The sequence below is a fragment of the Monomorium pharaonis genome, chromosome 1, assembly GCF_013373865.1.
Source record: "Monomorium pharaonis isolate MP-MQ-018 chromosome 1, ASM1337386v2, whole genome shotgun sequence".
In the NCBI taxonomy this organism is placed as follows: domain Eukaryota; kingdom Metazoa; phylum Arthropoda; class Insecta; order Hymenoptera; family Formicidae; genus Monomorium; species Monomorium pharaonis.
In genome coordinates this window covers 35296997-35320399 of record NC_050467.1, presented here as the reverse complement: position 1 = coordinate 35320399, position 23403 = coordinate 35296997, and the positions used below count along the sequence as shown (strand labels likewise).

At 35.1% G+C, this 23403-nt stretch overlaps 1 protein-coding gene across 10 annotated transcripts in view; it reads right to left on the bottom strand.

Annotated features, from left to right (window-relative positions):
• LOC105837418 (iduronate 2-sulfatase) overlaps positions 1 to 23403 on the bottom strand; it is a 99159-nt gene that overhangs the window by 59049 nt on the left and 16707 nt on the right. For 9 of the 10 annotated variants that reach the window (XM_036292561.1, XM_036292585.1, XM_036292570.1 and 6 more), the window contains 2 exons: positions 9972 to 10102; positions 3256 to 3427 (listed from right to left, as the gene is read on the bottom strand). The exons of the other annotated variant lie outside the window; for it this stretch is intronic. In XM_036292561.1, coding sequence (XP_036148454.1) covers positions 3256 to 3427; positions 9972 to 10102 — 303 coding nt within the window. The remainder of the gene's footprint in view (positions 1 to 3255; positions 3428 to 9971; positions 10103 to 23403) is intronic. 10 annotated transcript variants of the gene reach the window in all.

Genomic DNA, 23403 nt, shown 5'->3' with positions numbered 1-23403 from the left:
ATTAAAAAAATAAAACTATTAAAAACGTTTAAAAAAATAACATTTTACAAAGTATCCCTTTAAGTCGTTATACAAACTTTTTAAAAATAACTTTTATTTGAAAGTTTTCATTATTTTATTATTTTAAAAAATAATCAATAATAAGTAAATAAATCAAGTGTTATTTACATCAACAACTGTGAACAGTTAGGTGATAAAAATATGTCCTTAATATCTCATAATATTTAACAAACAACGGATTTGACTATGGAGTCTTCTTTAGCGTGAATATTAAAGTTAATTTAATTTGTGTTATACAAATAATATATCAGAAAAACACGTGATTCATATATTGTCATTAATCATCCAGATAGCAGGACAAATTTTTCACAAAATTAAATAACAACTTTTTACAGCTAGCAAGAAGTTTTTATCTATAAAACATCAAAAATAATAATGGCGTTACCCGTAGGAAAAAAATATACAAAAATTACTGCACAAAAAATTGCATATTTTTGTGCATGATTTCTGCAGTTTTTACAGATTTTTGTACAAAGTTTTTGCCTTCAGAATTTTTTTGCAGAATATTTTACAGAATTTTATGTAATTTTTTCTGAAGGCAAAAAACTTCAGAAAACATTACCGTTCCGAACCCAAACAGCACATGTAGATTATGAGAACGATAGTAAGATATTGCGAAAATATATTGCAATATTCGTATAATATTGGAGATACGTCTGTGATGCCGAGTATATACTCATAATGCACTATGTCCGCGTTGCTTTATCCCATAGAATTTCGCTGGCAGTTTGTGAAAATATACCGAATATATCTCAAGAATGCTATACGTATGTCTAAAGTATATCTTCAGTATATTCACAATATGTCAGTATGTTCGCATTATATGGGTTCATGCATAATGAGAGGAATAAGGAACAAGGAATTAAACATACGGAATTAGCAAGAAGAAAGAAGAAGAGGAATTAATCATTTCGCACATTAGGAAGCTATCGCGAGAAATGAAGTGTAATATCTGTTGAATACGCTGGGATGCGTTGGAAAATTATGCTCAGATAATTGTAGGTTATAGCCTAAATAATATTATATATATATATATATATATATATATATATATATATATATTATAGTTTACGTTACTATATTATATCTTATGTGCATACCAGAGTTATCTGGGCGTAATTCCTGAGAAAACCACGTTGTCCGTAAGTTTGTGTCCGCACGTTCACACCCTACACTTTACCACGTGTCTGCGTCACATGGCACACGAAAATGCGTAACGTTACAGATCACAGATAGCGTTGACATGATTCATTTTCGATATTAGACGGATATTTTGGAAATATGTGATAGATATACATGAGATACATCATAGGATATTCTACGGACCTTTTGAGTATATTAGATATAATCTTAGTACATTCAATAGGAGTTGCGAAGTTTAGTTGCTATGTTCTAAGTCTATTTTGAGGATATACCAAAATGACATTCTACTAAAATGTTATATGAATGTTTTACGTATATTCGGTACGATCACAGTACATTCCGTATGAGAGTAAAATATTCGCAAGATATCCGGTGCTGTCTGGGAACGTGGCCGTTCCGAACGCGGCTGTTCCGAACGTGGCCGTTCCGAACGTGGCCGTTTCGAACGTGGCCGTTTCGGACGTGGTCGTTTCGAACGTGGGTAAATTGAACTTTGTGCAATATTTCTTGTGGCCATTCCGAACGTGGCCTTTTCGAAGGGAGCATCCCAGATGCGCACAGTAATAAACGGACACAGCAGGCTGAGTAAAACAGACACAGACCAAACGGCCACAGTACTAAACGGACACAGTAACAAACGGACACAGTGCGAAACGGACACAGTAACAAACGGACACAGTAATAAACGGACACAGTAACAAACGAACACAGTAATAAACGGACACAGTAATAAACGGACACAGTAACAAACGGACACAGACCAAATGCGCACACTGCATATGCGCACGGACCAAATGCCATCCATGTACATTGCAAGCAGAGTAAAGTCCACATAGGTTAGCGACTTGGACGGGGTGGGTGCGGGAGGAGGGCCAAAGGCCCCCCTTGCACCCCCTCGTGTGTGTGTGTGTGTGTGTGTGTGTGTGTGTGTGTGTGCGTGCGTGCGCGCGTGCAAAGCATTCACTGCATCAAATGGGTTTGCGACTTTCCATGTGCATTTGGCCCGTGCACATGTGCAGTGTGCGCATTTGGTCTGTGTATGTTTATTACTGTGTCCGTTTGTTACTGTGTCCGTTTGTTACTATGTCTGTTTATTACTGTGTCCGTTTGGTCTGTGTCCGTTTGTTACTGTGTCCGTTTCACTCAGCCTGCTGTGTCCGTTTATTACTATGCGCACCTGGGACTCACTCGTTTTGAATGTGACCATTTCGGACGTGACCGTTTCACACATGGTCGTTTCGAACGTGGGCAAATTGAACTCCGTGCAATATTTCTTGTGGCCATTCCGAACGTGGCCGTTTCGAATGTGACCATTCCGAACGTGGGCAAATTGAACTCTGTGCAATATTTCTCGTGGTCATTCCGAATGTGGCCATTTAGAACGTGGCCGTTTCGAACGTGGTCAAATTTACGCGTGGCCATTTCGAACGTGGCCATTTCGGACTCCCTTACAATGCAAAGGGAAAGAAACTATTTTTCGCTGTTTTAGCTTTTTCGTGGCTTTCCATAAGGAGTAATGGTTTTCGTAGCATCAAGTTTCTGTAGGTAGTTTTGGATACCGATATTTCTTGTTTTCTAAACTTCTTCTAAGGTCCTTGATCAGGCGATTTAGTTTGTTTTTGATGGCAACAGAATATATGCCATTGTTTCCTTAGATGAAAATGACAAATAAATCACGATTTTTTAATATTACGATTATTTTATCTTATTTTACTGCGATTTACTTTATATTACTGCGTTGCAATATTTTTTCCATATTAATATACCCATGAAAATGTTATACGAGTGTTTTTCCAAAATATATTTGTAGAATATTATTACTGTAAATTAAATTAATATTTATCCTAAAGGGGTAAACTCTGTAAAGTTGAAACATCATCCGTTGTTTAAGTCAACAGATATTAAAGATTCTTATAATTAACATCTAACTATTCACTCGTTTATTAACCTAAATAATATTTGATTTCATACAAGTTGTTTAATAATATAATGCTTAATAAATGTAAATATTTGAAATAAATGCGTTTTATATCAATAAAAGCAAAAATTTACTTAGATAGCGTTCAGGATACTTCAATGGTATGTGAGGTTTTTGGAAACCAACGGCCAAAAAAAACGGATTAAAATTTTCCCTGTGTTCATGTATAAATCTTCTTGCCTCCCGTAACGTCTCTAAATCGGGTAGCGTTTTGTTCGGCATAACCGAGAGGCGTACCGGACAAACCTGTAAATGTGATATATCAAAAATATGTTCCATGCAAAATCATGTTTACTGCAAATTCTGGTGAAAAAAATTCCCATAATATCTCATATTTATTTTTAACCTTCGGTTGACGGAGTGGGTCTTTAAGACCCCAATGATAAACGTTTATAAATTGGACAGTTTTTATGCAATTAACATTAAAATTTGCATACAAAGATCGCCGAGTGAGTCCCAGATGCGCACAGTAATAAACGGACACAGCAGACTGAGTGAAACGGACACAATGCGAAATGGACACAGTGCCGAAGGTACACAGTAACAAACGGACACAGTGTGAAACGGACACAGTGCGCATTTGGTCTGTGTCCATTTCGCATTGTGTCCGTTTCACTCAGCCTGCTGTGTCCGTTTATTACTGTGCGCATCTGGGACTCACTCGCTGCAAATGGTTGTGGTTAATTACAATGTGGTCAATTGGGGTGCTCCTAATACTTTGGGTCCGCCATTTTGGATCCGCCATTTTGAATTTTTGACACCAAATTCGTAATCAGCCACCCGTGTCTCGTCAGTCTCTGAGAGAAATTAAGAATCATTTTTTACGCTATGAACTCTGTAGACGCAATGGCGCTCATCCAAAACCGACACCCGCATCCCCTTTAGCAACCACGAATTATTTTTTGTTTTTTAAAATGCAATCGAGGTACGAAGGAGGCTGGGAGCTTACACATCGCGACAAGAAACGCTCAATCTATTGGGTGGTATCTTACAATAAAAATGCCAAATGAACAATATCTCAGAATAGTTTTTTTATTTAAGCATAGATGCGTCGCATGTACGTCTCTACGTTTTTTAAACATTTCCGCCCGCCTTTATTAACTGCAGTTAATGAATGAATCAACTACAATGTCTCATTAGTAATAGGAAGAGGACAAAACTTTACAATCGGACGTTTTAGAATAGAATTTTGTATCTAAATAGACGCGACTCGTACATTGCCATTTAAACCTGGGTATCGATCATGTAATTTTTCCCCTAGGGCGGAAACGTGAAAAGTGAAAAGTTTCAAGTTACTATCTCTTTCTATTTAACACTAATAAAAAGAGATAGTTACTTGAAACTTTTCACTTTCCACGTTTCCGTCCTAAGGAAAAAGTTACATGATTGCTGCCTTGGATGAATCTGAATTGCTCGCTCTAAGGGGCATTTCGACGGGGGGGGGGGGCGTAACGCTCGTCAATAACTAAGACCCGAGAATCTTCTGAAAGAGAAAGTCGGTTCCACTTATAAAGCGCTGTAAACATTCCCTGGACCATCGTGACCAGAAGCGGTCTAACATTTGTCTGGTCAGTTGCTATCGAGAAAGTCATGACGATTTAACTGTTTCTTACGATGGTTCGGGAATGATGGTGGATGTACATCCTATAAGAAAGTGCCCCGGAGTTAAAACTTGGAGATCATCAGGGTCATCCATAAACGGGCTCAAAGGCCTAGAATTGATCCCACACAGCATACTTTATCCTGAGGATATCCCAAATTATCCCAGACAGACGAAGGCGATCGCACGGATATCCCAATGAATAGCACCCGGGATATCCTACAAAAATATCTTAAAATATAAAATATCATAAGATATTCTATTAATATCTTACGATATCCTATTACATCCAAATAATATTCCATCATATCTTTTATCTCTACAATTAATGGAGCGTAACAAGTGTAAAGGGAAAGTGAATTATAATGTAATAAAAGAGTGACAAAAGCGTAAATTAAATCTCTAAGAAACGTAGATTAAAACATAATATAAACAACATAAAGAAAGTACACTTATCAAAACAATGTGACATATATTAATAATACTAAAAAATTATTAAAAAATGACATTAAAAATTTTTTTTTATTTTATACGAACAAAGCAAAAACAGACTTTTTAATACGTTATTCCACATGTTACTTTGCGTGCACATGTAAAAATGAATAAAAAAACTGTAAAACTTTATATTTATTTATAAAAATATAAGTTAACTATACATGTTTCATCCTTCTGACAACATCTATTGTAATGATCTATAACAAGTATGTATGTATAAACAAGAAGTGTTCATGGATCATCACAAGGCATTAGGATATGATGCGTACGGTCTTCCAAGTCAAGCAACGTCGGCGATGACACTTGGATGGGTGACCGTTTTTTCAGACATAGAGGTTAAACATGCTTTAACCGATACAACTGTGGCTTGGCTGAAACATGTTGTATAGTCTTCTTCCTTTTACAAAATTACCGTAGAAATAATTAGAATTTTTTATTTTTTGTTCAAGTTTTTTTCAATTCTTAGAAACTCTTAAAAATACTTAGAAATATTCAAAAATTTTCTAAATGAATCAGAATTTTTTATTTTTTTCCGAAAATTTTTCCGAGAAACGTTTCAATTCTTATAAAAAATCAGAACATTTATCAGAAATCCTGAAAAAAATTAAAAAATTCTTACAAATTTTTTCTAGGGTATATTACGATATCTCAGGAAATCTCTTGGACATCCTCTGGATATCGTTTGAGATATCTACAAGATGTCAAATCGGTGAACATTTGTGCATCTCTTGGATATCCCTTGGATATCTCAGACGGTCCACGGATATCCAACGATATTGCGATATCCCAAAATGACATCCCAGGGACATCTCTAGGATAAAGTATGCTGTGTGGGATACTGCCTCAATCTGATTTAACATCTCTTCAAATGTTAATAGAGTATCTCCTACTACTTGTCTTAGATGATACTTGATGGATTCAGCTTTCCACTTTCCTCCGAAATAGGGCGTAGCCGGAAGGTGAAACTATCACTGTGTTCCGTCATTAGGTAGGATGCCAACTCTCCTAGTTCGTTTAATGAAGAAAAGAATAGGTTTTGTAACTCACAATTTGCTCCTTTGAAATTTGTTCCACAGTCGCTCATCAAGGTGGCACATATTTCATGCCTAAAAATGAAACGTTTGGATGCCGCAATGAAAGCTTCAGTGTTATAATCGATAACCAACTCTAAATGCACTGCTGACGTGGAAAAACAAACGAATAAAACTATGTATGCCTTATATGTTTTGGTGTTCTTGCCTTTTTAGGTTTTGACAGTGAAAGGACCAGCATAGTCAACTCCTGAGTTTAAGAAAAGCCGAGATGGTCGGATTCATTCTGATGGAAGTTGTCCCATTAACTATTGAGCTCGTTGCTGTTTAAATCGAGTACATTTAAGAATAAATGACCGTATTGAAGCTCGCCCTCCGATAATCTAGTAATCATGTCTGATGTAATTTAGTGTTAGTTGCGTTTCTCCATGCATAGTTCGTAAATGAGCATCTGAAATGACTAGCGTGATCCTTGAGAAGAATTAGAGGATGCTTAGCATTCGGAGGCAGTAATGAGGTTTGAAGACGCCCTACTATTCGTAAAAGCCCTGTAGAGTCTAGAAAAGGGGTGAGTCTTACAAGCGAATGAGATTTAGACAGTGACTTCGTGGAGGAAATGAGATTAATTTCTCGATTGAACGCTATCTGCTGAATGTGTTTTACCCAGAACAGTTTTGCATTTTCTATTTCTACTGTGGTTACTCCCACACAGCACACTTTATCCTGAGGATATCCCCAGGTTATCGAGATATCCAATTGGACATATTGCAATCCCATGGATGTCCTACGATTATTGCGATATCTCTCGGATATCTGGTGGATATTACGATATCCTGTGCTGTGTGGGCTGGGTTTGTAAGTAATGAGTGTAAAGTATTCCGCAATCGAGCAACAAATCTCTGATAAATTGCAGTAATGCGGAACAGTTTTGTAAGATTCCAGTACTGGTGAACGAGATCCCAATACTTTAATTGCTTTACTATAGTAGTAAATACAATAGCCGAACGTTCTTCGGTTTTCGCCATGAAAATCAAATTGTCTCTCCCTAAAAACATTTCTATATTCCATTTCTATAGTAGTTTTGTTGATGAGTATTTAAAAAAAATGGATTTTTCGCACCGGTACCTATTGTAAACATTTACCAAATAATTTTCTTTAAAATTATGTAATTTTTCAAATCACATGATTTTTAAAAATCAGGTAACAATTTGAAACATTTTGTTACGTGTTTGGTTGTCATTAATTACGTGATTTGTTACGTAATTTCGTTATGTAATTTCGTGACGTAATTTTTTTTCAGTAGGGGAGATACGTAGATGTGACAGTGATATTGTGAAAAGACTATCTTGTGTATTTTGCCTTGTGTATCAGCCATTATTTACATACCGTCAGTATGACAAAAAATAAAATATCCTTATAATCGTATTATTTTCAAAAATATTTATTTAAATATTTAATTAAATTTAAAATGTTTTAAAAGTACAAATCGGAAAACCATTGATTTAACATTGATTTCATGTATTTTTATCATTTTTTATTATTATGTCTTTAATCATTATTTCTCGCTAGATATAGATTAATATTTATTACATTTACTTGCAAAAATGTTGTGATGACTCTGAATCTAAATAACTCACATTAAATATAAACTTTAAATAAAAATTAATTTGAATCTGAATTGCCTGTACATATTTTTTTTATAATTGATGTTGTAAAAGGACTTTATCCTGTATTTAAATATCTATGATGCTGACTACTGTTTACATGCCATCAATATAGTGCAAAATAAAGTATTCTTTTACAATCACATTATTTTGGAAAATATTCATTAGTGTTTATTTATTGTTGAATAGTATAATTATTGATAATTATATATACTTTATATAATTATTATATTGAATATTTACTTAATATTTTAGTAATTTTGCTGTATTTTAAATAACTTAAATTAAAAATAATTTTAAATAAAAATTAATTTAACGTTTTAAAAATACACACATAAAAATTTATATTTTTAATTCGAAATATTATATTGTTTGTACAAGTTTTTAACATTAATAACTAAATTAATAACAATGTACATTGTTATTAATTTAGTTAAAAATGTATTCAAATTAAAGATACTGATGTTTGTTGACACTTTAAATAACTTAAAGTGAGAATAATCTTTGAATAAAAATTAATTAAATTTTGAATATTGTCTGTACAGATTTTTATTAGAATGTGCATTGGTATTGATGATGAAACAAATGGATGAAATGTTATATGTATTAGAAATGCTGTGATTATGATCATATTATTTAAAAAAATACTTATTTTTGCTAATTACGTATATTTTAAGCAGTTATATTATTAAATTTATTTATTAAGTGTTTGATTAAATTGAATAACATTACATATAATTTTAAGTAAAATTAATAACTTAATTTGACATTAGAAATATGCAAAGAAAAATGTATATCGAATACTGCATTCTTTATACATGTTGTAGTAAGTTAATCATAGTTTCGTGGATTAAATAAGATCCCTAACACTACACAATATGTGATATCCGAACAGAATTACCATTTTACAAAAAAAAAGATAAAAAAAGGATGCCAAAAGTGTGTGTGTGTGTGCGCGCGCGTGCGTGCATGCGTGCGCGTGCGCTTTTAAAGAAAGTGCTATTATGTTACATAAATCCAAGTAATATTTTTTATTTTACACTGCTCTTATTTTTCACATAATATAAAATAAATTTAAATTACAAAAAATTACCTTTTAAAATCAAAGGACAACAATTTTGTCTTCTCTAATAAAAATAATGACATGAAATAAATGCGTCAGCTATAAGAACGCATATTTATTTAAAAATTATTAATTATTACTTTTTAATGTTAAAATTATTACTTTTTAATATTATATTCAGTAATTTTCCCCACAGATTAATAATCTTTTTTTTCAGATGATTCATTTGATCGGAATTCTTTCCACCGTGATTTTCAGCACTTTTTTGATAAAACATATTTATATGATAAATTGCATAAATCAATTTTAAAAACACTTTTTCTTGTAATTAAATAATATAACAATATAGTTAAAAAGTTTCAAAAAGATTCCTCTTTGTCTTCTTTAAAAAAAAAATTATTAAAAATTTTTTTATTTGTCTTTCTGAGACCGATAAGTTCCCATAAATAATAAATATATATATAATAAATATACATATAATAAAGAGTATATACTTGGCGCCTTTTTTACCTTTTTAAAAAAGGTATTTTTGTTTGGATAATGTATACACAGGGTGATTGAGATCCATGATGCCCGCCTATTGCTAAACGGTCCTATGGGCATCCCATAAGACGATTTCGTTACAATCGCGGGATAACTGCATGATGTCCCAAGGACGTACTATGGACGTATTATGGACGAAAATTTTAATGTTTTCTCGATGTCTCATGGAGATCTTGGGCTAACGTAGAGATGTCTTTAGGACGTCAGCAAAATCGACCTACTGCGCTAAAGCGGACATTTACGATCTTACAGGCATCCAATAAGACGATCTCGTTACAATCGAGGGATAACTATAGTATGATGTCTAAAAGACGTAAATTTATATGGATGTTTGTTGTCTTGGCAGAGACATGTGCAAGTATTAAATATTATTTTATATTATGTTATACTTTACGAGATTTGTTGCCGTTTCGGATTGAGGAGTCGTTCTACAGACAGGAGCATTTTTGTACTGATCTGTATACGGATGAAAAGGCTTGTCGGTCCATGAATAGGGACTGTCGTCCGATCCGTTAGAACTTATGCCTGTATATAAAATATTCGCTTTTTAAATGTCACTAGTCTGCCGGTCATATCATAATTGTTTGGTATTTGATTCGCAATCCGAACAAATATATGCAGAGATGTGCAAAATAGATGTCTAAATTCATTTAAAATAGAAAATACAAAATAGTTGAAACCATTTTATTTGAAAATACAAATGCGAAATAGTTTTTAAACATCCATTTAAAATAGGAAATAAAAAATAGGCATTTAAAAATAGTACATTGTGTAATAAGTACAGAAAATTGATCTATTTTCCACGAATGCCCAGGAGTGGACGCACGAGCAGAAGGCGTGTGCGTTTATCTACACGAAAATGACGGCTACAAAAAAGGATTTAGGGGAAAAGAGGGCAGAGCCTCCCAGAAAAAATGTTTCTATATAGTTCTAAATAATTTAATTTTTCCGTAATCTTTTCCACAGTTGAACGATCTCTGGTGAATTTGCAGTCACTTTCTGATAGTGTTTCGGTATTTGGTATTTTTATATTCATTTTTACTGATACTAACCATTACGTATTGATTTCTCATCATGTTATTACTAACATTCCCAGGTAGTAAAATATCTCCAAAATTCCTACAGAACTGATAAATGCTATTGAGAATATTGGTAAATTATTGGTCTAAGTATATCCACAAAATGAAGCAATTTTAGATCAATCACAAGCTGAATGTAAAATTGTCAATTATTGCCCAATTCCACACCAATCAAATTGAATATTTTTAACTTGAAATCTTAAAATCAATTGTAACTCCATAATGGCTTAATGTAATCCAATATATTAAAATGTTAATTCTGTATTAATTACCGGATATTTAAATGGAGAAACATAATATAATATATATGTTTCTATAATTTAATTAAATTTTTAAAGTGCTTTGCAAAAAATAATTATACTCTTTTTATAAAATTTATTAATAAGACGTTTATTTGAATTTTTTCACACTACAAATAATAATGTGATTTTATGTGTACTATTCTCTTTACACAAACGTACACTTTTTTATGCTGTTATTTCTTGTCACGTGGAAATACTTGAATTAAATGCGTTTCAAAGAATGCTTTCGCATTTACGTGACTTGTGTAGAGAAACAGCTTTTAAATAAAAAGGTTTATAATTGATTTAGAAATAATCTAGAAATGACCATTTAATGAGTACAACAATTGGTGTATATTTGAGAAAAAAGTGACTTTATGTTTTAAAGCAATAATTGTTCGAGATATGTCTGTTTATAGAGTCAATAATTCATCATTAATAATTCAGATTTTAGATCCTATTTATTGATCAATAACTAAGAATTAGTATGGTGTTTTACTTTTTTTAAGGTAATATTTGATAAAAAATTGATCAATTATGTCCCACATAGAAATTGGCATCTAGTGGATGTCCAATGGACGTCCATTAAACCTCCATAGATCCATGGGACGTCTATGTCCATGATGGAAGTCAGATGGACGTCTATTAGAGGTCTAGTAAACTTCCTTAGCTCCATATTAGAGGTTCACCTCCATGGCGGAAGTTAGATAGACATCCATTAGGGATCCAGTAAACTTCCATGGCTCCATTGGAGGTTTACCTCTATGGTGGAAATTAGATAGACACCCATTAGGGATTTATTAAACATCTATAGCTCCATTGAATGTTTTTTTCCATGGTGGAAGTTAGACAGACGTCCATTAAGGATCCATTAAACTTCCATAGCTGTATGGAATTTACTTCCATGGTAGAAGTCAAATAGACGTCCATTAGGGATTCACTAAACTTCCATAGCTCTATGGAACATTTACTTCCATGGTGGAAGTTACCCAAACAACACGGTTGTCAGAATGAAAACTTTAAGAGAACTTTTTTAAACATTTAGATATCTTGAAAATGATGTCAAAATGGTAACATTTATCAGAGACGTCTACTAAGAGAGGTCTTTGCGATATCTCATTGAAAAGTTTTATTTAAGTTTCTTAAAAATGTTATCCTTATGACATCAGCTAAATAATATCAGCTTAATGTTTCATAAAAGATATTACAATGCTGTCTGATTTTTGAGCCGTCCATGCGCGTCGTAGTTGACTCAGAAATCAGACAACACTATACCATCCTGAATGAGAGATCCATGATTAATATTAAAAAAAAATTATCATAAAGATAATGTTTTCAAAAATAACGGTTTGCCTACAATTACTGCGCACAAAAAAAAATATAATAAATGTACTATTCAATTTTTCTTAGAATATATGATCTATATAGTTAACCATCTAATTAACCATTTGAACGCTTCAAAGTATTAATGCTAAATAGATGGCAATTTCCACCAAATTATTAAGGTTATGGAAAAAGATAAATTTAACAATAAAATTAATAAGTAAATAAATTAATGCTATTTATTTTTAATGTTTTGCAAAATTTAATTGCTTTTATAAAAAATAATATAATTGCGTCAGTTTAAAACATATAGGTATATGTAGACAATAATAAGTACCCATATCGATGAGTCAAATTGGCGTAGCAGATAGAGATTCGTCATTCTAAGGTCCCGGATTCAAAACCTACCAGCGGCAAGCAAGAATAAAATAAAAAAATTAATTTAAATTTAATTAATTAATAAAAAATTGTCCTAAATTTAGTATGTACTGTTGATAAAAATAATTTTTAAAAAATGAATTTTTATTTTAAATTTTTATTTTGTCAATCATCTATCGAGACTCCATAAAGCCTTTACTAATGATCCACAAAACATCCGTCAGTCATCTATCAAGGTTCCGTGAAGCCTCTATTAATGGGACTGTCCCGGTTGCGCACATAAGCGATTGGACACGGTAGTATTTCCCGATTGGACACAGACTCGATTGGACACGGACTCGATTGAACACAGACCCGATTGGACACGGATCTGATTGGACACGGACCCGATTGCACACGGACCCGATTGCACACCGACCCGTGTGCAAATGGGTCGGTGCGCAATTGGGTCCGTGTGCAATCGGGTCGGTGTGTAATCGGGTCCGTGTGCAATCGGGACTGTGTCCGATCGGGATGGTGTGCAATCGAGACTGTATTCAATCGGGTCTGTGTCCAATCGAGTCCGTGTCCAATCGGATCCGTGTGCAATCGGGTCGGTGCGCAATCGGGTCCGTGTGCAAACGGGTCGGTGCGCAATCGGGTCCGTGTGCAAACGGATCGGTGCGCAATCGGGTCCGTGTGCAATCGGGTCGGTGTGTAATCGGGTCCGTGTGCAATCGGGTCTGTGTCCAATCAGATCCGTGTCCAATCGGGTCTGTGTTCAATCGAGTCCGTGTCCAATCGGATCCGTGTTCAATCGGGTCCGTGTCCAATCGGGTCTGTGTCCAATGTGGAAATACTACTGTGTCCAATCGCTTATGTGCACAATCGGACCTCACTCCTATTAATACTCCACATGTCTAATAAACCTCTTTGATGACGTCTAATGGAGGTCTAATAGACGTACGCAATGCGGAACTGTGGATTTTTAATGGCTCTATATTAGACGTCTAATGGATGTTCACTGGAAGTTCAAACTTCCACGGCAGACGTCTAATGGACGTCTATTGGAGGTTTTATTTCTATGTGGAGTTGTTCTCTTCGTCATGGAGTGAACGTGGAATTGCCGTTTCTTCACGATTTGCTATCTGGGTTATTACTACATTTGACTTCTTTTACACAATTTTGATATGACGATGTTTGATCTGATATCTTTGAGTGGCATAAATTGACAAGTTACTTAAATATTAAATTTGTGAAAGTGACCCCTCACGGAAAAATACTATTGAGCGCTCAATACTTAGTATAAGGCAATACTAAATTGGCCAATACTGTTTTGGCTAATACTTAGTATTTATGAATACTTAGTATTGACGAGTAGTAAGTATTGAGCGCTCAATACTTAGTATTGGTCAATACTAGATTGGTCGAAATTTTTTTATAGAATACTTAGTATTGACGAATACTTACTATTGCAGTCTACTGTGTTATGCTCCGTTATGTTCCGAAATTCACTGCCAGTACTGAATATCTATAGTATACGTAACGTGAACTATAAATTTCGGGTACGGAAAAGTATAATATCGGGATGCAGCCCATATATAGTACATATATATATATATATATATGTATACATATAGTATAAACTGCAATAGTAAGTATTCGTCAATATCTTAGTACTAAGTTGTAAAAAATATATAACTTTGTAACAATAATAAATCTTTGTTATAATATACATATATATATATAAACATTTTTAACTCATATTATTTCACAATACTTTAGCATTGACGAATACAAGTAGGTAATACTTAGATATTTACCAATACTGACTTTCAATACTCAGTATACATTAATACTTAACTTTTTCAATACTGTAGTATTGACAAATAATGACTTTCAATAATCAATATTTATCAATACTTAACTCCTTCAATACTGTAGTATTGACCAATAGTGACTTTTAATAATCAGTATTAATTGTCTTTGAATTTTTTAAATTCCGCTGCTATTGATTTAACTTCTTTTTTTTATCTTTGCTGAACACTCCCTATCTATATTATCATTACTAACCTCTTCTTGAGCCTTGAAACTTGATCACCTTCTTCCCCTGCTTATCTCGATTTTTTCATTATTAATTTCCTTTGCCCTTCTGTTCCTTTACCTTTTATTCCTCTCTCCCTCGTCTCCCTGTACATTTTCTCGAGATCTCCTACACAATTTAACCTAACCTCTTAACCTTTTCGTTTGTTTTCTGCTTCCTAGATCTTTTCGCTTTACCTTTTGCAATTCCCTCCAGTTGTCCTACGCTCTTAAACGCCTTTGTAATCACCTATCTATAAACACCCAGCTAGCAAAATGACGCAAACTTTGCGCGAAGCTTGCCGCAAACTCGAGCAAACCTTTGCAACAAAATTACGATAAGGTGTGTCCGCATTAAGCTTAGCTTTTGCTGGGAAGGCTTGTTGTAAATAGTATGACGCATATTTTATGCAAATAATAGGGTAAAATTTGCTAGTAAAGCATAACAACAAATTTGCAGCAAGAACAAGGCAAACCTTGCTGTACACAATATGATAACAAATTTGTGGCAAGAATAGAGCAAACCTTTCTGTACATAGCATGATAGTAAATTTGTGGCAAAAACAAGGCAAACCTTGCTATGCACAATATGATAGCAAATTTGTGGCAAGAACAGAACAAATATTGTCGAAATTTAGATCAACAAAAATAAAATATTGGACTGATTAGTCCAATATCAAATGTGAATGGTGCAATCGTACTTGGTTCTCTGTTCTCGACGAGCCCCTTTTATTAATCCAGTAGATAAATCTTTTTCACGAGAAATGCGCCATCTCGAGATAGATAGTAAAGTCAGAAATAAAATTTAAAACCCGGTAATGCAACCCTGTTATTTACATAAAATGTGCGTCATACTATTTGCGACAAGCCTTGCCAACAAAAACTAAGCTGTTTACGGACACACCTTGTCGCAATTTTGTTGCGAAAGTATGCTCGGCAAGTTTTATTTTGTTCTTGCTACTAATTTGCCGTTATTCTGTGCTTAACAAGATTTCCTGTTTCTGCCATAAATTTATTGTCATGTCGTGTAGCAAGGTTTGCTCTGTTATTTGCTTAAATTTTGCATTTTATCGTGTCGGAACAAATCTTGTAATTTCTATACGTAATATTTATGTACAAGTCTTTCTCTGTTATTTGCAGCATCGTGTAATGAAAACTTTTGCCGTAAATTTGCTCAAAACTTTTAGAAAACAAAGCAACAGACAATTACTTGTCATAAAATTGTTGTCAAAATTGAAACAATCCTTGCTGTAAAGCTTTCACGATATGTGATTTTAACAGGCCTGGCTAGCTGGGCACTTATTCTATCTTACCTAATTCCATTTTAATTACAATCTTACAGTCGCACTTATACGCCACGCGTCCGCACACACTTGCTCCTCCTAACCAAGTCCGTCAGTATTAATCATTACTTAACTTCCTCAATACTGTAGTATTGACCAATAGTGACACTAAATACTCAGTATTCATCAATACTTAACTCCCTCAATACTGTAGTATTGACCAATAGTGACTCTTAATACTCAGTATTCGTCGATACTTAACCTCCTTAATGCTTAAGTATTGACTAATACTTAATCTCAATACTCAGTATTATAATCTAAATACTAAGTAGAAACTCAATACTTAGTATTGAGCCCCAATGGTGTAAGAGGTCTAACTTATCGTGCTGGCGTGAGACGCGACATCTAGGTTAGTGAGCGGCGCTGTGAGGCGATTCCGTGGCGTTGGTCTCGCCGGAGATGACGTATTATCGACAGCTCTAGAATAACGGAGTGGACGCTCTTATCCTGCGTGTTCCGACCATTGACTCTCTCTGTCGAGCCGGGTACCTAACTACACGTCATGTACGTGTGAATCGTCGCTTTTGTCGTCAATTAGCCCTTTTGTCGTGAATTATTTCTGTCGTATAAGTCGCTTTTGTCGTTATCGTGTTTAGCCGTGTCGAACTTGTCGATCTGTAGAAATGTAACTTGACTGTGATATTAAATATATTGCATTTGCTGTTAAGCTACAAAACTGAATTTGAGTGTTTGAGACTTTCCTTGACGACCATCCTATTGTCGAAAGTGTTATCAGTCGATCGTTACGAATTCGAATAAACGGCCATTTCTGATTACCTAATATCGAGGAAAAGAATAATAATATCCGAACAGAGAGAACTATCTTTCAATAGTATTTTTTCGTAAAGGACAAAGCGTTAGTAATTCTGCGAGAGTTCGTATACCATATACGTATTATTGTTTGCGTGTCAAAGGCAAACGTGTGAAAAATAAAATAAAAATGCCGAAAAATGGTGAATAAATATCTTTCTGTGTGGCTCACGCCATTGGGAGGACAAAAACAATGAAATAATGATTTACTTACACGAGAAAATTGTTAAAAATGGAAAATCGACGATTTTCCGAACAAAAAAAACATACGAAAAGGTTGACTTTCCACGCATACTATTCTATTGTACATACACACAAAACGTACTTTGTTTGGAAAGTTATAGATTTCCCACGGAATAATTTTCTCTCATAAGTAAATCATTTTACCGTTTTGTTCTCCTAGGTAGATGGTGTAATAAGCCATGCAGAATACTTTTGTGCACGATTTTTTGTATGTTTACTGGATTCTGAAAAAAAATGATGAAGAACAACTTTTTAGATATAAAAAAATAGTAACTAAAGTAATATTTTAAATTAATTTTTAAAGTAATTTAAATCATTTAAGTAAAAACAGCATTTACTTTTATTATTATATTTTTTGATAGTTTAACAAGTAGCAAATATTTTTCATAGCATGGGTTAAAATAAAAGTTTTATTAAAAAAGAACAAGAATTTAAACAATTACAAATTCATTTTTAGCAGTTTTATAATTAAAAAAAGGAATACATTTTATTAAATGTAAATTAAGTTATTAAAAAAAAATTTAAGTTTTTAAACGCAACATAAATGAAACATGTTATCTGAATGTACAAAGTACTTTTAAAACACTCAAAATTGCACTATTGTCAGAACTCAGCAAAAAATTATGGCAGACAAAAAATAAAAATCACTTTATAGTTTAAATCTTATATCTAATTGTAAGTTGTAAAATGATTCTTAAATGTTTTGTCTGCAATAATTTTTTGCCAAGTTTCGACAATTTAAAAATACATAGTGCAATTTTGAACGTTTGAAAAGTGTTCTTTATTTTTTGTTGAGTAGTGTATTTTACAAATCTTGTATTATCTTAGAAAAAGTGACTCTAGTGACTTATTTTAAATTTAAACAAAAATGATTTTTTGAGTGAGTTCCAGATGCGCACAGTAATAAACGGACACAGCAACCTGAGTGAAACGGACACAGTAACAAACGGACACAGACCAAACGGACACAGTGCGAAACGGACACAGTAACAAACGGACACAGACCAAATGCGCACAGAGCGAAACGGACACAGTGCGAAACGGACACAGACCAAATGCGCACACTGCACATGCGCACGGACCAAATGCATACACGGAAAGTCGCAAACCCATGTGATGCAGTGAATGCTTTGCACGCACGCACACACACACACACACACACACACACACACACACACACACACACGGGGGGGGATGCAAGGAGGGCCTTCGGCCCCCCCTCCCGCACCCACCCCGTCCAAGTCGCAAACCCATATACAGTAATGACGTAGGCAATAGTGACGCGTGGGCAATAGTGACATAAGCAATAATGACGCGTGGGAAATAATGACGTGGTCAATATTGATGCGTGGCCAATATTGACGTGGCCATTATTGATGTGGGCAATATCACGCGTGGCCAATAATGACGTGGCCAATAATAACGCGTGGCCAATAATGACGTGGCCAATAATGACGCGTGGGCAATAATGACGTGGGCAATAATGACGCGTGGGCAATAATGACGCGTGGCTAATATTGACGTGGCCATTATTGACGTGGGCAATATCACGCGTGGTCAATATTGATGTGGCCAATATTGATGTGGTCAATAATGGCGCGTGGCCAATAATGACGTGGCCAATCCACCCCGTGGTCAATCGGGATCGTGGTCAATAATGACGTGGCCAATATTGACGTGGTCAATATTGACGTGGCCAATCGGGACCGTGGCCAATATTGACGTGGCCAAATGGGACGCTCCCTCTTACAGTACGCCGCTTGCCACCGTGCCACCTCATCTCGCTCGCCTCCCTATACGCTCTACTTCGACTCACTCTTCGTTTTCCGCTCGCTCTTTTGACCTACTTATTCTACTTAACTCTACCTAACGTGCCCTCTCTCTCGCGCCGCATCCTACCTAACCTTACGCCTATGGACTTCCGTTTCCGTTTACAATTCTTCACTTTTGTTCCTTACATTCACTCCTCTCTCACCCTCTATCAACCCCTCATTCCTCCTTCCTTCCAAATTTTTCCCTCTCCTCCTCCACCTCCCTCATCCAACCCTCCCCCTCTCCCGACCCCCCAAAATCCTACACGCCTCCTGCCAGCTTCCATCTCCCCCCTTCTCCCACCGTCTACATCTTTCCCATACATGCTCCCATGATTCTCTTTCCCCTCCGCACAACCTGCAAGCTCTTTTCTCCTCATCCTCCCAATATCTACTCTCCAGTATTTCATTTCCCAGTCTAAACCTTGCCACCTTCCTCCATCTACTCTCTCCCCACCCCCTCCTTAAGTATTCCGGTATGTCCTCCTCTCTAATCCACTTGTATCATACATTATATCTAGTAACTCTTATTCTCTCCCTTCTCTCTTCCCTTTGTAGTCTTCTCTCCGTCTCCTCAACTTCTTCCCATACCTCTCCTCCCTCTCCCTCCATCTCCCCGACATCCTTTCCTCTCATTTCGAAGAATTCTCTCCTTTCCATCTCCCATTTTGAGAGTTCCCTTCTCCTCTCTACTCTCCCTCTTATCTCCTCCATGCATTCTCTCACCCATACTCCTCCTCCTCCCTCCGTTTCCCTCCTCTCAAAACTCCAAGCCCTTCTCCCAGCTCTTAGTCTCAATTTCTCTCTCTTCCACTCTTCCCTCACCAAATATCCCGGGGTTCTACTCTCTACTCCCAGTATCCATCTTAGGAACCTCTCTTGTATTCTTTCCACACTCTCCCTTTCTCTCCATTCCTAAACCTCCACTCCATACTCCAATACTGTCCATACTAATCTATCGAAGATCCAAATTCTCCTGTCCCAATCCTTCTCATATCTTCTCTTCAAATTTCCCCCAGACTTGACCCATCATCGCCGCTGCTTTTCTCACTCTATCCTTAATATGTGATTCCTGTCCTCTATTTGATTGCAGTATATACCTTAGGTATTTATATTCTCTTACCTCCTCAATTCATTTTCCTTTCCATCTCCAATTCATCTTCCTTCTTCTGCCTCTTCCTCTTCTAAACCTCATAATCTTCGTCTTCTCTACGTTTCTCCAGACCCTTCTTATCCAAATATCCCTCCAGCCTTTCTATCATACTTCTCATCTCGTCCTCCGTCTCCGCTATCAACACCATATCATCCGCATATGATTGGCAACTCTGTAATGTTACCTCGTTTTCCGCACATTTGCCTTCGTCATTACACGTCGTTGTATTCCCATACATGCTATCTCACAACATGGATAGGGTAACTCTCACAGAATTATCAATGCTTCGTCGCTTTTATGACCTTAAGGTGGTTTTTGCATTTAGGTCAAATATAATTACCCCAGAAACAAAGACATTAAATGAAAAAGTTAACGATTCTGGAATATGTCTGCAAAATTTCAGACTTGTTTACCGTTTGGTTCCGGAGATATATGTACGAAAACTTTGCCAATTTTACATGGTGATAATAGGGAAAGGTAAATCAGATTGTACATTCATGGAATATGTTCATACTTCTCGACTAGATGAACGAATAAAAAACTGTTTAATCAATGCAATAAAAATTTCTACTGACACAACACTAAACTGATTAACCGTACTGTATATAATATTTATTCACTTCAGCAGTATAATTGCCAAGAAGGGGACTTGGTTTACAGATTTCTAAACATTCATCCCTCCATCCATCCGTAATACTAAATATCCTAAAACTATCCTATCTCATATCACCTATGTATTCTTATTCTTATTCTTATTCGTCTTTTATGACTATGTCCGACAAAACTGTACACTGTCTTTTACCATTACTTTTCCGTTTACTTTTATTCTCTTTACTTTACCTTATTTACCTTATTTATTTATCTTATTTTATTTAACTATACTATACTTTATCATTAGTTAATTTTACAGTTAATCTTTAATACTGTTTGTGTTAACTCTAGGAGTCTACGCTGATATAATAACTATGCCTAGTATTGACTATAAATACAAAATACAAAATATATGATACAAACTACATCTATATATCTTTACAATATAACATATAAAAATTATAAAAACTATGAAAACTGTAAAGCTATAAAACTATAAAACTATAAAACAATATAACTATACCTTTATACATTTATACAATTATATACAGTTATATACAATCGCAACAACATTCTACATGTTACTGCATTATTTCCTATATCAGTCAAAATTAATTTATCTTCACATTAGACGGTTTACTTTTAACATTTCGTATGAAACTCATAAGTCCTAGTTACCCATTAAAATAATCCTTACTTAGCCTTTCGCAATTTTTAAGTCCTAAATTCTATATCCTCTACAGTTCTAGCATTTATAATCTTATCCCTACCTCCTTATTCTTATCCTTTTCCTTAAGCGCTTTTTCTTTCTCCTTCCAAAACTTTTTCAATACCTTCTCTTTTTTCACATCTAGTTCGTCATTTTCTAATCTTTCTATTATTTCCTTCTTGTTCTTACCTAAACCTACAAACCATGCCTTCGATATCTCACAATCTTCTATGAAGTGGTCTAAACTGTCTTTTCCTTTTCTACAAAGTACACATACCTTTTCTTCTTCCTTCAGCCAATATTTATTATTCTCTTCCATGTTACCACATCTTAGTCTAACTAACGCTCTTATACCTAAATTGTCTCTTCTACTTGATAAGCTTTTCCTACTTAAATATCTTGATTTTCCTTCTAACCTATCCATGTATAACTTATACCTCGTATTATATCTAGCGTTTGCTAATCTTAACTCTTCATTTCCTGCTTCTATACATCCTTATCCCTAAACTCCAATTCTTTAATGACATTCCTAGCTACCTCCTCTTCTAACATCTCTAATCCCCGGGTACTCCAACCGTTTCTCTAATAATAATTTTCCCTCTCTTTTCCGTACTGATCTTTCCATCCCTCTTTTTCTTTTTTCTTCCAACATAGTTTTTTCTTCCCTTCTTGGCAAGCTTTTAGTTTTCCTTTTCTCCTAAGTTAACACCTTTTCTCGTTCTCACCTCCCCCTTACGCCTATTAGCATTAACGCTAGTTCCTTCTCTGTCCATCACTACCTCTTCTATATTTTCCCCATCTCCTAACTTCCCCTTTAACAAATCTTTACCCCGTTCAGACACCACATTCTCCCACTTTATCCATATTCTATTTACTTTCACCCTGCCTACACCATCTTTATTATCCTATCTCTATCCTTCTCTTCTTTAGCCCACTTAGCAATGTTTCTCTGTGTACCTTTCTCCTCCCATGTCAAGTCCTGTTCTATAAATATACGTTCCCCTCTAAGCTTATTTTTGTTGCACATGATATCCTTTTTCATTTTCTCGGTTTCTAGTCCTATTATCACTGACCCGCTTATCCACCACTTCGTCACCTTAATCTCCAAATCTAACTTTTCCCTGATCATATCCTCTATTCATCCCTCCTGTATACTATCTTACCCTCCTGTATACTATCTAGATCCTCCTTTTTTAAACCTCTAATTACTATGTTATTTCTCATTTCTTCTTTTTCTCTATCCTCAACCCATTTCTTTATCTTACCTACCTCTCTGTCACTTAATCCTCCGCTACCACTCTCAAAACTGACTCCTGAGTTCACTCTACTTAATCTACTCTCTCTACTCTCACTTCTCTTTCTTCCAACTGCTACACTATCCATGCTAAAACTATCCTCTGTCCTAAACCTCCCCCCATCTATTTCCCCTCTCTTTACTACCTCTCCTAATTCTATAATGTCCTTCTCTACCCCTACACATTTAACCTCTAACTCTTTTACTCTTTTCTCCCATATTTCCTGTTCTAACTTTAAAATTGTCATTTCCTGTCTTATTTCCTCTTTGAATTCCTTTAATTCTATCGCTATCGCTTTAACCTCCTTCTTCATCTTAGCTGTGCACTCCCTATCCATATTCTCTTTACCAACTTCCTCTTGATCCTTGAAACTCACCTTCTTACCTTGTTTATTATCTTCCATTAACAACTTCCTCTGCCCTTCTTTCATACCTTTGCCTTTAATTCCTCTCTCTCTCTCTCTCGTCTCCCGGGACATTTTCCCGCGCTCTCCTACACGCTATTACCTAACCTCTTAACCTCTCCGCCTGATTTCCGCTTCCTAAATCTTAACGCCTTACCTCCCGTAGTTCCCTCCAATTATCCTATTCACCTGCACTCCTCGCTATCACCCTATCAATACGTATTACCTCTATCTTACCTAATTCCGCTCTAAATACAATATTTTAATCGCACTTATATACCACACGTCCACGCACAGACACTCCTCCTAACCAAGTCCCAACCGTACTGTATATAAATAAAGCAAA